Raw genomic sequence first — 18583 nt, 5'->3', positions numbered from 1 at the left:
TTTTACAAAATATCCTTCCCTTAATCTCTGAACATATATAATCATTACCTTCAAAAAAAAAAAAAGTTTTTGCATCCATATCTCCAATGTTACTCAAGTCAACTGAGTTTTAAAATAGCACTCTTCCGTTATTAAACTAGTTCTTACAAAGTAACTGATAAACATGATCAGTAATCAACTTGATTCTTAACTGAATAATCATGGCAGATTCAAACAAAGGTTTACTGAAGGCTTAAACACATGAGATGTATAACACTAGAAATGTAGGGGTTGAAAGTCTTCAACAATGTGTTTAAAAAAAACAACAACATTAGTATATTGCGTCATTTTAAGTAGAAAACTGAGAATGTTATTTTACACCAAATTTGAAATTGAGTGCAAACTAGATCCTGTACAATACATATCAATATATGTATAATATAACTGCAGCCAACAATTGTACACAATTTTCAGGAAGGCAAAAATGGGATAGTGATAATAATTACTAGATACACAATATGTTCAATTCTACAACCAGAGTACTATATATTAAAGGTTCTAAAAGTTGCAAACAATAAAAAAGAAGGTATATTTTAGCTTTTGTTTTTCAGTGTTAAAATAAGATAATTTAGAATTTTTAAAATCTCTGTTATTTTTTTTATAAATACTATCAATATTGATTTTTATGAATGACAATGAAAATTGATATTGGTGAATGGACAAACAAATATTTATGAATCATAAAACAAGATTTATATTTATGAATGGACAATCAAGATAGATTTTCATGAATGGATGATCAAAATTTATTTGATATTAATGAATGAAAAATCCTTGTCATGTATATGAAATGTAGTGGTTAATAAAACAACTCTATAATGTTTGTAAAACAATTTTAGGTTCGGTTAAAATGGATGATGGATAGCTGTTATCTTTTTTGTCAATGGTCTAGTGTTCTCATACTATAAGTAGCTAAATCTAATTATTATTCTAGTTAGTATAATCCTGTTCAATAAAATAATAATAATATTAAGGAATAATGAAACGTTGGCTCATACAAGACTGGAGGCAGCTTTATGTCTGACATCCTTCATTATACAAGACGGCATCCAGGCAGATGATCTGTTCGAGTTGGGTGATCCAATCGGAAACAAGTGTGTTGAGCAGGACTGAGGTGAGTGTTCCGCCTCTAATGGCAATATACTTTGTTCTAGGTCATCCAAGAAATCTTTAGCTTGCCTCTGGCATTGGTAATAAGCTTAAGTTATTTCCATAGTACAAAATGAATAAATAGGCCAGAATGAGAAGACTCTCATAGAGGTCTATAAAAAGTATTTTCAGGGAAAAACATAATACTGGTTAACACAATAAGATTGCATGGCCAACACATGTGTATACAACAGAGACCAAGACAATCATTATCAAATAGACAGTACACTGATAGTGTAATATATGTTTAACCATTTCACAGATAACTAGTTGCAGGCAATTGCCAATTTTAGATTGTATCCTTTACAAGCATACTGCTAGTTTTAATTAATTAATGTATCCTTTATTAACTCTGAGATTAGAGAGTGATAGTGAAGCCATTTTCAGGTGTATCTATAACATTTGGTCTCTGCAGCATGTCGGAATGGATTATTATAGTTTTTTTGAAAAGTGAGTTGTTTTTTTACACTAGCCTGCAAAAAATGCAACACATTCTGCTAATGTTTAGGGTAATATTGAATATAATTTCTATGAGAATAATAATAGTTATGTTTCCACTGTAGAACAAGGAAATAATGATAGGGGGAAGCAGTTAACAGCCATATGAGTTCTATAGTAGCAAAAGTCAAGAAGAAACCAATGCTGGATGTAATATTAATAATGTTAGATCTAGTTAAACTGTAGAGTGGAATGCAAAATTAATATGATAATTAAATGTAGACATTTTTGTGGCTTGAAACATGACATTAATCCCTAGGCCTATTTTTCCCTATTAATTTTATGCTTTCATATTTTGTTTCCTGTGGATAGAATTTTTAACGACTGGTGAAGAGTTGTATCCCTTCTATTAGGGAGATTAACGACTACTAAAGGGTTAACTCTTTCTCTCCTAACTGACGATACCAACGTTCATTCCACCAGAATGTGGTAAATAATTACGGAGAGAAAGAGTTAAGGTGAGATCAAAAGAATAAGATGCTAAACTAATCCTACCTGTAAATCTGCCTGGTGACCTTGAAGTTCAACAAGAGGCTGAGACATGGAGTAAGACAACTGCCCACTACAGTTTCCAAGGTACCTATGTCTGTATTTTAAACACTGGCATTTTATGTATCTCGTACTCTTCCCAGGCTAAAATAATTAAAACATAGGTTAATAATATTTGTTCTCTAGATTTGAAAGATGACAACAAAAAAAACTGGAAGATTATTTTATACAACAGTTTATTCCAATCAACTAATTAAAAGCAGTTTTGATCATTAATTCTGTGTGCAACCACTTAAGGTCAATATATGATCAATGGTATAAAAGTCAGGAAAATATGGCAAAGGAGTTGTTCACGTGCATGAAGGAAGTTCAGTTACATTACTACAGTTAAAACTAATCAAATCAAGGGAAGTTGTGCTATTTTACTTCACAAGAGGATTAAGCTATAAATTCTGAGAAAAATTAGAATGGAAATTACTTGGTTGTTTCAATAAAAAATACCAAAACAAAAACACATTTCCAAATAATTTACAACAAACAGACAATTGATAAAGAAATTTAATGAAAATTACAAACAAGAAAAACAATAAATACTTTCAAAAAAAAAAAAGCTAATACGAAGTGTAATTGTATCAATTAATTTGGCTCAGTCATGTCAATAACTTTGTAATAGATCTATACCAACAACAATAAATCTGTGCAATTAGAAATTATTTTAAAATTATTTTTTTTTACCAATTGTTTTTATTTAGTGCTATTTCTTACTTTTAGCTTTCTCAATACGCTATGATTCTATTACTTTTCTAGACCAGTTACGAAATAAATTGAAAGGGGGGGGGGGGGGGGGGAGAAAGAAAGGGATATCTGGGTGAATTTAACTTTAATCGTTTTTTTAAAAGCATTTATAAAAAAGAAAAGAAAAAAAAGGGAACCACAACCAGAATTCAAACTCATGTTCAAACTGACATTCTAACCACTCTGCTAGAGATGTGTCTATGAAAATAGAAGATTGTGTTGTTATCTATTGTTTGTTTCAAACTTACTATAAAGTGGCGACCTATGCCACATCTTTAAAGTACAATTTCTTTCCCTTGTTTGAGATACCAAACAAAGTAATTAATTATTAATATTTATTAACTAATTATTGTTTTTTTTTTTAAATTGATTCTTGTGTTGTCAGGTAAAAGAAATAATTGTGCAAAATTGATTTGAGATTAGGTGTTGGAGAAATAACAAGTGTAAACTTTTTAACAGACAGAGTGTGTTGATATAAGCTTTGTATAAAAAAAACATATTTTTGCTACAATATCTTGTATGCATTGTAATTCCATTAAAATTGCTTGTTTAATACTATGCTAGATTAACTCTTTGAATTGTATTTATTCAAAGTAATATAGATATAGTGCTAGAAGTGTTTTATATCCTTATTGAATAAAAGATGATATTTTAGAAAATGATATTTATCTATATGTTTACATTACAAATCAATAAATTACACCATGAAAAAATAAAAAACAGCTTTTTTTTTTTAAATTAATTTTTTCACTTTAAGCACTTTGATTTGACTAAAGAGAGGTTTCAAGTAATATTTCATATGCTTAACAAAGGACTATTTCTAGATTAAACCATTCTTTTAGGGAGAAAGAAAACAAATGAACTTTAAAACATCTAGACAGGAAGAACCTTTCCAACATCAGAGATAAATGAGTTTAAATACAAGTATTTTGTTATAAAGTAAGTTTCTTACTGAAACTATTGAGCATTACCTCCTGGCACATGTGTTGTCCAACACAGTCAGAGTTTCTTTGTCTAACATCAGACATACGACATGCTGAATCCAGAGCCTCCTGAAAGTTAAACCTGGACTTAGCAAGGAACTGACCTTCCCTTGACATGCCACCATGTCTTTGATCAGCAGACCTCTCATGAGAATGCCTCACAGACTTGTCAACAAAGAAAGGCAAATCTTTGCAGTTACAGGAGCTGTCTTCAACCCTACCAAAGATGTCTGTGTCTGGAGTGTGACTGTCACTATAGCCAGCCTGAAGCTGGAAACGATGAGCACTCCCAGGGTGAACTTTATGAGCATAAAATACAGAATCTGCTGACATGCTCTTTCCAGAGTGTCGTATTGAGCATGGCATACTGCTGTCTTGATAAGGAAACCTACACACAAAGTAAAACACATTTCAGGAACAACACAAAAACAATCTAAATATCATAATGTTATTTGCAATTGCAAAATGACTTAACTTTTGACAAGGAAAAAAAAAGGGCTCTAATTATATTGGATAAAGCTATTTGAGTAATTTATAAAGGAAAGTTCAAAACAAATAATCTTAAATAGGAGGGGAACAAAATGATAATAAAACCATCTGATAGTTGTATCCTTGAATGATCTATTTTTTATCTTCTACATAGTCGCCCCCTCCCCCACCACATTGCCTGGTCAAGTACTATGCACTTCAAACTGGTTCAGAACTTGATGAGCATTACCGATACCACCCCCCTGCCATACTGCATAAGATTTGGGCTAGGATTTATTATTTATATCAGAATGAAAGGTCCAAAACTTATAAAACAAATAAATAAAAAAACAATATCTCAAAAAGCACACCATCATTTTGATTTGCCTTCTGCCAACATTCCTTTCAACAATGTAGTCTACACACAACAAATTCCATTTAACAATTTAGTTCTCACTCAAAACATTTCCATTAACAATTTATCCCAACACAAGAGTCAAACATGCAAATGTACACATCTAGCAGTGTTATTTAATGTTTGTTTTAAAAAAATGTTTGTTTTCATAACCATGTTTCTGCCTTACTTAAAAAAAAAAGAAAACATCGTAACCCATTTATTTATGTCATTAAATTCCTATTTGGAAAGTTTCAGGCAGTTCCAGGGAGTCATTGAGAAATGCTTATTTATTCACAAAACATAGGAAGAAAAAACTGGGTAAAATAATCTTATTTTTAGAAAGCCCCTAAAACGGAAAATGAATTTACTACTGTAGCTAGTAAAAAGAAATAAGTACTGACCCTTTAGGTTGAGAAAAGTGTATAATTTGACCACCACTCTTCCATTGAGGAACATAGAGACCTGACTGCCAGTCACCTCGAGCCCCACAGCAATGCTTTCTCACATCCTGGCCATCAAGTGCAGAAGCAGAATGGTAATACAAGCTGAGAGGAAATCAATAACAAGGTCATTATCAGAAAACTACTAGACTTAGCCATTTTAGCATTTTAAAAAAAGTAAAATTACTGCTGAGACAACAATAACACTCAGCCTGGACACAATATTGGTAATTAATTATCTACAAGTAATCCATCCATTCCAGTGGCACTACAGCCCATGGATGGCCCTGGCCTGCTTTAGCACATCTCTCCATTCTGATTTATCCTGGGCTCCAAGTACCGGTAATATATTACTTTTATTTAAATTTTTAAAAATGCAAAAATAATATTTTTTTGTAACATTTATTACATTTTCTCAACACATTAAAATATGTTAATTTCATAGGATAAATTGTTTTGAATACATCAAAAGATGATACACAATTCAACTTGAACTATTCAAACTTTGTTCAAATTGAATTGTAGACATTTAATGATAAACCTATGCCTGCAAAGACACAGGTCAATAAGATATAATAATGGTCAGCTCCCTATAAATTCAACCTTTTTTTAAATGCAAGAGTATGAACAAACACACAAGTAGCATAATAAACATAAGTGTAAGCTTGTATTATTTTCTCTTATTCACAGCATTTCAAAGTATTAATAATTACTTTAAAGAGTGATCATCAAATATTAAATTACATTGGCAACTAATATGAATGCTAGTTACAAAGCCTGCAACATCAAGTAATCAGGCTTGGCAGAAAACCAAAAGAATAAAACAATAAGCAAAAAACTAAACTTAAAAAAGCAGCTCATCTCCAAATACAACGAATGATGGTGGATAATGGTATATTAAGGTAAAGATAAAGTAAAAATAAAGTTAAAGTAAGGTAAAGATAAAGTAAGGTAAAGGTAAAGTAAAAGCTTTATATAAATTTTGAAATTAACAAAAAAATTATCACCTGTGCAGCTGATTCAATTGGTTTTGTTCCAGTTTTAACTTCATCTCACGGGCCGAGTCAATAAATTCATCGTAAGAGGCAGACTCTACAGGAGGACCGCTCTCTTCCTCGTCATCCAATTTGATAGTGATAATTTTTTCCTCTTCGTCATCCTCCTCCTCCTCCATGTTAGTGATCAGCATGTCTGACGCAGGCTGTTCTGAGGGTATGTTGGTGGCAGAACTTCGGGTTCCATGCACAACAGACGTGATCAATGCTGAGGATTGAGGGGTAGACATCTGTGGTGTGGAAGATGCTGAGTAAATGTTAGAAAACTGTTTCAAATCCATTGCTGCTACGAGGGGTGGGCAGTAAGACTGAACAGAACTAGAATACGTTGCCATCCTAGATTTACTAGCTGCTGTGATTTTTTTATCTCCTGAAATAAATGTTCAAAATATTTATTTAATACAAAATCATACTGATATCAAATAAACACAACATGAAATCAGTAATACAAAAACTACAAAAGAGGGATATTATTTTAAACATAGGGTACAAGCAAAACAAATTTCTGGATAATTTGGTTTTTGGTTTTCTAACTAAGCAAAAAAAAAAAAAAACACTTCCTGAATATTTACCGCTCACCTTGTACTAAATCTTTGGGCTTAACTATAGGCAACTCATTTTCTTGACAACTGAAAGACAAGAAAGTTTTCCAAAATAAGCACAATGAATTGATGTGTCATAAAATGTGATCATTTATATTGCCAGCCATTTTACAACTGTTTCCTTTCACAAGTCAAAAGCATATCACATAAGAAAAATTAAGATTAAAAGAAAGTTTAATTTTAATAAACCAAATGTAATTTTATAAACTTTAAGATAATGATAGTTCAAATTTAGGATATGATTTAAATAAAACAATCATTGTAAATAAAAATTGCCTTTACCCTACTATTACCAAGATATCCTTTTTTTTATTATGGTATAAACAAATATAAACCAAATCACAAAACATGCTTAAAAACAACAAGGCAAACAATAATGATTGTATCCAATGATTTCTGAGTCAACAACAAAGAAAAATAAGTTGGAACTAAAATTTAATTTTGTGTGTCTTCTTTGTTTGTTTGTAGCTGATGAAGGCCTGAGCCCCTTCCTTAGCTTTTATTTTAATATTAATATTATTTTAATATTTATTTTGTACTGTTCTTCACATAAAAGGAATAACTAAATTAATTTGTTAAAACAAAACAATGATAAATAATTATATCTTATTTGGGGGAGGGGAGCGTAGAATAATCAGAAATAAAAAAATGTTTAATAAAACAAATTATAATTAAACATAAAAAACAAAACAAGCTGTAATTAGTTTAAAATAAACCTTTGCTTAATCAGTTTCTCAAGGTCACAGCAATTTTCATATTCAACATCTGAAAGAAATGATTCAGTTGTTGTTTTTTTTAGATTTCTTTTTTCTTATTCAAATTGTTTTGCATGGGGTGAAATTCTTTATTTTGATTCTAATTTGTTCATATTTTAAAAGAAGTGTAAATCACATTTAATGAAGAAATTAATACATCAAATACATATTATCATTGTTATTTATTTGGTATCTTTCTGAGTATTTGATTAGGTTTTGTTTTTGTAGATTTTGGTTTAATGTTTTATGTATAATTGCTACTTTACTTTTCAGAGGGTCATTCAGTGAATAAGTTTCAAGCTTCATGTTCAGTACTTTTGTGAATTTATAATAATTGAAATGTTACTAGTGTGTGTTGTATCTTTTCTTGATATCTACTTGGAGAATTAGCTTTCTCAAAACTCTATGATTATCTGGACCAATGGGGGTGGGGAGAAAGGGATATCTGGGTGACACAGCGTGAGTTGATACAAGCTTTGTAAGCAACACATAATGATATTGAGTTTCATTATTGATAGAACTAGTGATAGTAGTTGGAATTTAGTAAATACCTCTATTAGGAAACAGTTTATCAAACTTCAGCTTCAGTTCCTTTATGATGGTGTCAGCAATGTCTTCAATAGGGGGCTCCTGTTAGAGAAAGCCGAGGAACAAAATACTTAATAAGATTTTAAGTTTAAAAAATAAACTTTATTTTACCTTTTTAAACATAAATAAAATAGAACAAACTAAAAGCATACATACAGGGTCAAGTATTTCTTCTTGTTTCACTGGACTGAAAACAAAGACACAATAAAAGTGTATTAAAATGCTAAGTTTCAAATAAATTGCTTTTAATATGATAATGACATGTTGTTTTTTTTACATGCTTTGGATGTTTTTAAAGCTCCCCCAGAAAAGATATCTACTGTCAACTTATAGGAAAGAACCAAGCAGAACCCCATCGCTCAGGATATCAAAAAGCAAAAGTGAAGCTGGATAAGACACATCTTGTGAAAACCAGGTACTAAGGTTGCAAGGCAGGCACTTAATTGAAATCCACAAGGAAAGTGGATAGGCCTAGGCAAACATGGAAGGTCAGTCATCAGTGAAGCTGAGGATACTAGAATGACATGGAAGCAGATGAAGAATGTATTTACAAAATATTATTGGCAAATGCTGTCATCTTTGACTTAATTTTATTGGCCATCGCACAGCTTTTTAAATACAGCCTTTTTTGACATGTGCTCTTCTAACTAAAGAGTAAAAAATATTATAAAATTATCTGTTGTAGTCACCATGGGGGTGTATTTTTGAAGCTTAAAACGCAGGAAAAAAACTGCCCTAGAACTGCTGGGGAAACTTACAGCACTCTACCAGACCAATTAGCTGGATGGAAAGAGAACCTTCTTCCTCTCCCAAAAGAATTTTTTCTAATATAGAAAAGACTGTCTAAGAAATGATTAAAAAAAAAGACTAAATGACTAGCTGTAATGAACAATCCTTACCTAAATTTGGATTACAAACATATTGTAAAAGTATAAATGTAAACAAAAAACTGGAAAATCATGTTATACTTTTGTCTGTAAGTTTTCTTTTACATTACATCCTTAAAACCCTCCTGAAGCCCACTGTGGGAGTTTACATTGCTTCTCTAGACACCAGCTGGCTAAGAGGGGAATGCAAATTTTTCTTCATGAGAGGGGAGGGGAGGAGGCATGCTAAAGATAAAAATTTAAGAAATTCTGCCTCAAGCCATCCTGCTGTGAACCCACAGACCTCACCTAACAAAAAGTAAATTCAATGTTAAGTATAAATTATCCAGATGTACTCAATATGGACCTATGTGAGTATACTTTGATAATATTTTGTTATATCTTCAACTTTATAAAAGCAAACCTGCTTTGTCATGAAATGTAAATACCTGGCTAAAGACATTGTAGGAATGATGTTGGTTTCTGCGGGAGAAGAATGTGCTGAAGATTTTGAAGTATTTTTTTCTACTGCTGGTACATTTTTGGAGGCTGGCTGTGAACTATTAAAATAGAACAGAAAAACCAGTACAGTATAATATATATAGAATAAGTAAAAAGTAAAGGTACCCATTTCAGAACTTGCCCTCTTTGGAAATATATGATGTAAAGCTCATCTGGTTAATGAGGATGTCATCTGACCAGCTCAATGACCAACAGTCTTTATTTACCTAGTGTAAGATACCCATTAGAGTTGAGTGGACTAAGGGTGTCCTAAAAATCCAGAATCAAATCCCAGTCTTTACCTGAATTCAAAATCAAGACCCACGTAAAATTAACTGCTTTACCATTCATCACCATACTCCCCATAGAAATACATTGAAAAATAATTTTAAACATTAACCGTATTGGACTGGAATACAATGCATGTTTATTTTTATTAAAATGTGTATGTTTACCTTGTTAGAGGAGGATCAACTTCCATTCTATCACTCTGGTTTTCTAACAAGAAACAAGCAAAATAAAAATAAAAAAAAAACAACAACAAAGCTTATATAAAGAAAATAACATCACAATTACTACCTCATCTATCAATACTGCAAGCTTTATCTCCTTTTCTATATGAAGCACAATTAATTAATTACCCCTAATTAACTAATTGGTTAATTTCTTTTATTGATTCATGTGTTCTCCTTGACAATGAATAATTGTACAAAGTTTTAACTTGACCCCAGACTGGGAAGTGGGAGAAATAATGTGAGTAGATATAAGCTTAGTAAAAAAAAAAAATACTAAAGTTAAACAAAACAGTTATTCAAAAAGTAAATATTTTGTATACAATTATCAGCACATTAATTTTGTTACCTCCACTCTTTTGTTTGCTAAAATCACATTTATCAACATTATTCAGGCTGGCAGTAGACTTATACTCAAGGCCTGACATGTTGAGAATGCGTTGTAAGTCTTTCTCTACATTTTTCTTCATTTCTTCTGTTTCTGGAAGTGTGGCTGTGCAAAAATAAAAAAAGAAATTGTTTAAATTTAACAAGTAATAAGCAAAATAAATATTTCAAGATGAATAATGAAAAATGATCAATCTAGAATATTAAGCTGTTTTCAGATGTTCATAATATTTCAAATTGTTTTTTAGATGGCCCAAAAGCAAAAATGAAACTTTAAAAAAAATTATTAATTAAAAAATACACTAAATGTATGGGGGAACATTAAAAAGCTGGGTTCATTTTGGCTGCCAAAATCATAATAGGAAGGCTAAATCTCAAAGGAGATTGACATTTTATGACATTAGGGAGACCAGCTGTTTCCATTGTGCTATTTGTTTGTAAAATGTTTTATGTTCCAGATGTTCCTTCAGAGTTGAAGATAATTTACTTCCTAGTTCAAACCTCCTGCAGGATGACTGAGATGGCAGTGGGCAGGGTATTAACCCAGGACCATCAAGAAGTCCGAATGACAGTCCAGTGAGCATACCGCACAACCAGGCAGCCGTCTCTTTGACATCAAATTGGTAGAGGAAAGACAGTTTGCCAATGTGCTGATAACATGAGATCCTTGTTTTTTTATTAGCCTTAAAAAAATATATTTTGAGCTGGCCTCACCTCTAGTATTAATTACTACTCCTTAAAAGGAACTTTGAGAATGATGCTTGTGAATGTCCAATCAAAATCTATTTGCAAACAAGTATGAATTACAGTTGACCCTTGATAGTCTCATGGTTACAGGACCAAGATAATGTTGGATTATAACAAATGTCAAATTACTAAAATTTAGCTGTACTTCAAAGAATTATGCCAAATCCATATATGTTATGATGTACTGTTATATGATATTCACTTAGACTATCAATGGCATAAAATTTTTAAAATTGGCGAATAAAGAAAAATGTATTGATCCAAAAAACTTCCTCAAACTGAAGGGTATTAGCTTGATTCAAGTCGTTTACTCTTGGTGTGGTCTTCAATGGATTTCACAAAATGTTCTATTTTCTCCCTATTTTTCATAATGTCAGTAATAGTAGGTTGCCAGATGCCATTAATCTAATAGTAATCACAGAAAGACAATCAAGAATGCATGACCTCTTAACACAGCGAGAAGCACATGAGACCAGATGAGACTTGCCATGTCAAAGAATGGATGTGCAACTGAAGCATTCATCATTGCTGAGTCGGATTACAGAGCATGTCGGATTAAAAAGGTCCATACTATCAAAGGTATTTCATACTAGTAGACTACCAAACATTAGAGCTAGGTATTGAGTTGCTGTCTTACCTCTAGTGGCCCAAACAGAAGTTTTAGCATTATCAAACAATGCTAGTGGTCTCTGAAGAGATGGGAAGAAAAAAAAAGTAAATATATTTGAATATTAGAACCACAAAGGATCAAAAGTTTTCAGTATAATAAAATATTTGCATTTCATTTAAGCTAAAACAAATATCTCCAGAATACTTTGGACTTTGGGTCATACATTTTTTTTTTCTGAAAATACTAATACATATTAAACCCTCATTTCCATTGTGACATATAACTACATTGGCAAGAAACAGTCAATAAACTGAAATAAATATATTAATATCAATCTCTAGTTGAAATATTTTAACACAGCTCATTGGAGTAAGAACGCCTTAGTTAATTAGTATAGACTAATTAGTATAGACAAGAAAATGACACAAAGTTCATTCCTTTGAACTGTTTAATGCCAAAATAATAATATACAACAATGGAACCTGGCTTGCAAACGCCTTCGATACCAAACATTTCGGATCAACTAGCATCATTCGCACTTGAGACAAAGTTCTGATTGTTTTTTTAGCTTTATCTGTAACATCCTTCTTTTTTAGTGATTTTTGTTTGCTTTATTTTAATAATATAGCCCTCAAACATGGCAAAGAAGATTAAGAGCAATAGTTTGTAGGAAAGTCTTTCCCTAACAGTCTGATAGGCACTAGGAGTCCAAACATATTCAATGACAATGTGAAGTCGTAGTAACAAAAAGTGTTACAAACATGTCAGACAAAGGACCTCAACCTCAAAGCAACAGAAAAGGTAAGTCACAACCATTTTTACAATACCAAATTGTGGGTTTGTGAAATTCTATGGTGACAGTGGGAAGAGGTCAGCAATTGATTGTGAATGATGTAAGATAGGTGGCATTGTCATCAATGGTCTTAGTTAGGACAGACGACTCTAGAAAGTGAGACTGAAAAGAAGTGTTTGTGTAGTGAGTTAGATTTTGTTAAAAATAAAATAAAGTCTAGTTATTAGTACATTTATTTGATCTCGTTTCAACTTGATTTTGTCTATATTGTAATGTATTTAGTATTATTCACAACGAAGTTACTCAAGCTATTTCAAGTTTTATTAGTTAAAATACATTACGCCAACAGCGGTTTAGCTGTCTACCAGCAGTTTGGTGCTACAAGTCAATGCTAAGGTACCACTGAATTAGATACTTTGACAATTATATAAACTTACTGTTAAACGCCCTTGTGTAATGTTTCCCGTTGTAGATCTTACAAAGTCTTTTGGTATTAAGCAAGGCAGAGACAAACCTTTACTTGACCTTAATGACTAAAAAGCAAAAAAAAAAACTATTATTGTTAAGACACAAATAAAAAAAAAATGTCAAGTATCTGGTAAAACAAGGTTAACCCAGCAGGTAAAAAGGCAGGTTTCAAAATATTTTCAGAAAGAACATCAGAATGAAATTCTATCAAAGAAAAATGACAGAGAAGAATGGAGAATGAAGGTTGACAGATCTTATGTGGTGCCCCAGCAGTCCAAAAGATAGGTTTAAATGAATGTGATGGAAGTTATTTCCCTTATTCAATATGAAACAAAATAATTAATTACCAATAATTAATTGACTAATTGTTGTTGGTTTTTTTTTTGTATAGATTCACTTTTTGTTAGATACAACAAATAATTGTTTCAAGTATCAACTTATCAGAGAATGCATGAGGGAGAAAAGCTTTAATTATTTAAGGGGACTAAACCTAACAAATTTAGTCATATATGTGAATACTGAAGGACTAGTTTCCCTTGTTGATATCAAATAAAATAATGAATTACCAGTATTGGTTACTTTTTATTTTATTGATTTATGTCTTGTCTATGCCAATGAATAACTGTGAAGTTTCAACTCGATCGGAGAATGGTTGTGGGAGAAATAATGTGTACACACTTTTTACCAGACAGACAGAGTTGATGTAAGCTTTGTAAAAAAAATGTGGCCACCTTATGGACAATATAAATAAACATAAATATTTTACACTACTACATGTTATCTTACATAAGTTATTTGGTTCTGAGACTGAGTGTGGTCAGCAGGCTTTTTACTTTTGACTTGAAACTTTTTCTGTTTATCACCCTCCTGAAGAAAAAAAATGCAACCAAAGAAGGCATTAGTAATGTAGGTAATATTTATTTCAAATTAGTAAACAAATTTACTATAAAAAATCAAATAGGACGACTGTAAATTACAGTCAAAACTTTTCAGATCAAAGTCATTGTAGTACACTTTGGTTTTAGAATATATATATTTGCTAAAACTAAAACTCTATGGCCATATTACAAGGTCTTTGGGGCTCACAAAGACCTTTCTTCAGGGAACAGTACCAGGAAAAAGAAGAATAGGCAAAAAGAGAAAGCAATGAGAAGGCAACATAAAAGAATGGACGGGCCTCCATTGAAAGAGGTACTATCCAATGCAAAAGACAAGAGAGGAATGGAGAAAGACAGTTAAATGAATGCTTTGTATTTATTTTAAAAATATTTGTTTGTGTTCATACTTTAAATTAATATCTCAAGCCCCCCAACTCATTACGCTGGTGTTTGAATGATCAGACATTGTTCTGAAGGGGAAATACTACAAAGATTACATAATCCCATCATTGCAATCAGGTGTTTCAAATAAATTAATCAATATTTCTCTATTAAACAGTTATATTTGTTTTAGATATTATAAATTATTTCTAAAAATATAAGCATTTCAAATTCTTCCCTAATATCTTCACAGACAATCTTTGTTGATTTGTCTCTAAAATGTTAGGGGCGTAAGGGTTTACCAAATTTCTTTGGATCAAAGTACAGAATTCAAATCCTCAAGCAAAGCATTAAGAACCAACTGAAGCCAATCACATTAACTGAATTACCTTTCTCTATGGCAGTGATGCCCAACCTTATACAGCATGCGGGCCATTTTAATTTCCGACACTCATGTCGCGGGCCACATCAATGAAAAGATACAGAAAAATGAAATAGAGACTAAACCATTTTAAAAAGTTTTATAACAATCCCGTGGATCCAGCCATAAGTCAATTACGTAACAAGGATTTCAGGTGTCTTGTAACTGAAACAGTTTTTCTACTAAATTAAGTGCGTGTAAACATTGTGATCCTACACAGCAATTGTTTTCGGAAATGTGCAAGGTTTATGTAGACAACACGGCGAAGAAATCTATTGTCTGTATTGCTCGAAATTTCTCAAGCTGGGAAGTCTGGCTTTCTAAGTCAATCAGTTCCAGTTGGTGTCACTCCTCAGCGGCAATAGTAATTATTTCGAAATCTGTTGCTCTGTCATTTAGTTTTGAATGGAGTTTTTCATCCAATAGTCCACTCGTTTTGCAATTGTCATGCCAGAAATGTTGACAGCTTTAAATGCATTTGTTTTCAGGCCGATTTTATTCCATTCCTTCTAGCAAGCACTTTTTTATGCTTCATTTCCCTTCTTAAAATGTGAGCAACTCTGTAGCCTCCATTACAGCCGCGACTCATTTTATTGACTTCTTGGTAAATATTTTCGTCACTCGCTCAACTCTAGACGTCACTTAGCGACTCTTTTCTTAGCCGCTCAAGCCGACAATGCCTCCATATTTTTGTAATGGTTTGTTTTAGAATGCCTTTTTATGTTATGTTCTTTAAAACAGCCACACTTTCTGTACAAATCAAACATGTTGGCTTGGTCATTTAGATGTAATAAAGAACTGTCCACTTGTTTTGGAACATCCAATTCTTCGACACTCTCATTTCATTTACGTACAAATGTTACATGGAATGGCACCTATCATGTTGATATCAGAAGTATACCCGAACCAAAAAGATGCAGAAAAGATGCACATGAGATGTCAAGGACACAGCTAGCTCAAGACAGCCGCTGTATCGTCCAAGCCTCTTAAATAACTGTCAATTCTTGTCGCTGAAAAAAACAAACTTGTGTTCTTATAGAAAAAAAAATGAACATGAATAACTAATAAGAGAATAGATTAGTATGAAATACATCAAAGGAAACGTGAGAGTCCTAACATAGAGAAAATAAATTTTTCAACCTTTTTCTTTATATTTTCTACATTTTGTGCTGATGTTTTGGCGGGCCGGTCAGAACCACGTCGCGGGCCGGATCTGGCCCGCGGGCCGTAATTTGGGCATCACTGCTCTATGGTATAAATATTTTACTTTTTTCACTTTGGTCTTGTTTGTGAATGACTCTATATAAAGTAAATTATTTTAACTGATATATAATATTCTCGGGAGGCACAGTGGCTGAGCGGTAAAGCACTTGGCTTCCAAACTGGGGGTCCCTGGTTCGAATCCTGGTGAAGACTGGGATTTTTAATTTTGGGATCTTCGGGTGCCTCTGAGTCCACCTCTAATAGGTACCTGACATTAGTTGGGGAAAAGTAAATGCGGTTGGTCATTGTACTGGCCTCATGACACCCTTGTTAACCGTAGGTCACAGAAACAGATGACTTTTACCACAAGGTCTGAAAGGGGAACTTTACTTTTTTTTTACTTAATATTACTTTATATAATATTCTCAGGGGCTAAACTAGCTTTTAATGGACTAAAGTTTTCTCATTAAAAAAATAATGAAACAACACAAAATGAAGGTTTAATATTGGCACCTGTAATGCAGAGTTGTAATTTGATTCTGAATGTTAAAGTATGCAATGATAAAACATGTATTGCAAACATTGGTTAGGCCAATAATGGAATATGCATCCTCTGTTTGGGACCCCCCAACTCAAGAAAACATTAAGAAACTGGAACAGACACAAAATAGAGCAGTAAGATTCATAACAAACAAATATTTACATTTGACTAGAGTAACACCTTTTGTAAAAAATCACTAAACTTAGAAAGCCTTCAGGATAGAAGACTCAAGAGTAAGTAGCAATTATACATAAAACACTGAACCATAATCTTCAAATACAAATAACAAAATCTAATAAAATACTCAGAAAGACACAAAGATTAAGGCACATTCCTCGTTCCATATGCTAGGACAAATTTGTACAAATGCTCCTTCTTCCCTAATGCTATTAGAGCATGGAATGGGTTGCCTGAGCTAGCCAGGAAAACCAGTGACTTGGCAGAATTTAGGTCATTGCTTAATATGCATGATGCATAGGACGTAATCATCTTCTTTCTTGAAGTCATCTCATCTCATCTCTGCATGTGGTCCCTTCTGGGCCATAGGCCACCAACCAGCTTCTTCCAGGCATCTCGGTTCTGGCGAGTCTCTCCAACTGTCCCCACGTCTTGCCCATGTGCTTCCAGATCATGGCGCAATGTATTCCTGGGCCGTCCCTTCTTCCTCTTTCCTTGAGGATTCCAGGTTAAGGCTTGCCTTGTTATATTGGATGCATGCTTGCGAAGGGTGTGACCTATCCATCTCCAGCGTCTCTGAAGGATATCTACTTCAATGTTCTTTGCCACAATTCCTCATTCAAGATCTTGTCTGGCCAGGGGATCATAAGAATCTTCCTCAGGCATGTATTGATGAATACCTAGATTTTTTTCATGGTGGTGATGGTGGTTCTCCAGGTCTCTGCTCCATAAAGTAGTATCAACTTAACAATAGTGTTAAAGAGCCTAATCTTTGTGGTGGTGCTTATTTTCCTAGATACCAAGGTGTTCTTCAGCTGATGGAAGGCTGCTCGAGCTTTACCAATGCGGGTTCTGACATCTGCATCTATTCCTCCATGGTTGTCTATGATAATGTTGAGATAGGTGAAGCTTTCCACCTCTTTCAGCGCCTCACCTTGGACTGTAATGGGTGTATTGTTGGATGCCTTTATCTTGAACACCTTGCTCTTTCCTGTTTATGGTAATTTTTTGAAGTAAGGTCTGTATTATATAAGATAAAATAAGAAGAACCAAACAAACCTGATGAACACGTCTGGCTATTTGATTTCTCTCAGCTCGTGTTTTCCTCTTCTTTCTCTTCTTACACTCTTGGTCCATTGCACTCATTGCTGAAAGATAACAAAGACATCTAGACTAGATAGTAGAGATCTAGAATCATAATAAGCAAACTTTTGCTAAAATTAGACTAGAAAGTAGAAATCTAGATCTTTTCTAGTCTAGATAAACTAAAATCTAGATATAGATAGTAATAGTTAGATTAAATTAATCTACAACACAAATATAGATCTAGATGTCTAAATAAAATAAAATATGTAGATCTAGATCTATATTTACTTTAACTTACTAAGAGTAAGACCACTACTTATTTAAACTTACTCAAAAAGACACTATCGTGACTATCTAGATCTATTATACTAATACTACCGTCTAGTAATACTAATACTAGGTCTAGTAATACTAATACTAGTAACTAGTCTAATGATCTAGAATCTATATAGATCTAGCTCTACTCTAGTCTAGCAGAATACTCTAGACTATATAAACTCTAATTAGTATAATATTAGTAGTAGATCTAGTACTGACTACTACTGTAGTCTTAGTGACTTAGTTAGACGTACTCACGTAGTCGTCGTAGTACACTAGTGAGTAGTTTAGTTACGTAGTACTAGTACACTATTCAGTACAGACTACACACTACACTACAGACAGTACAGTGTCAGTGTCAGATCGACAACTATAAATTACTAGATTAGTAGTTGTAGTTAGTAGATCTAGATCTAGATCTATTTATTTTTTAGTC

General features: G+C 32.7%; 1 protein-coding gene across 2 annotated transcripts; it reads right to left on the bottom strand.

The window, feature by feature from the left end:
• Nucleotides 1-117: 117 nt before the first annotated feature.
• LOC106071068 (uncharacterized) lies at nucleotides 118-17927 on the bottom strand. Of its 2 annotated transcripts, none has more exons than XM_056045048.1 (16): nucleotides 17803-17927; nucleotides 13929-14009; nucleotides 13112-13207; nucleotides 11909-11960; nucleotides 10487-10630; nucleotides 10081-10123; nucleotides 9574-9684; nucleotides 8415-8445; nucleotides 8222-8300; nucleotides 7632-7680; nucleotides 6893-6942; nucleotides 6266-6683; nucleotides 5220-5363; nucleotides 3942-4341; nucleotides 2182-2319; nucleotides 118-1220 (listed from the first exon to the last, which is right to left on the bottom strand). In XM_056045048.1, the coding sequence occupies exons 1-16, from the start codon at nucleotides 17887-17889 to the stop codon at nucleotides 1032-1034; spliced, it is 2112 nt and encodes a 703-aa protein (XP_055901023.1). In that variant the 5' UTR covers nucleotides 17890-17927; the 3' UTR covers nucleotides 118-1031. The 2 variants fall into 2 exon arrangements, with proteins under 2 accessions (XP_055901023.1, XP_055901024.1); XM_056045049.1 differs by having other exon boundaries at nucleotides 13929-14006; nucleotides 17803-17903.
• Between the last annotated feature and the right edge of the window lie 656 nt (nucleotides 17928-18583).

Source organism: Biomphalaria glabrata, chromosome 10, assembly GCF_947242115.1.
Source record: "Biomphalaria glabrata chromosome 10, xgBioGlab47.1, whole genome shotgun sequence".
NCBI classification, from domain to species: domain Eukaryota; kingdom Metazoa; phylum Mollusca; class Gastropoda; family Planorbidae; genus Biomphalaria; species Biomphalaria glabrata.
This window is presented reverse-complemented; position numbering and strand designations above follow the sequence as displayed.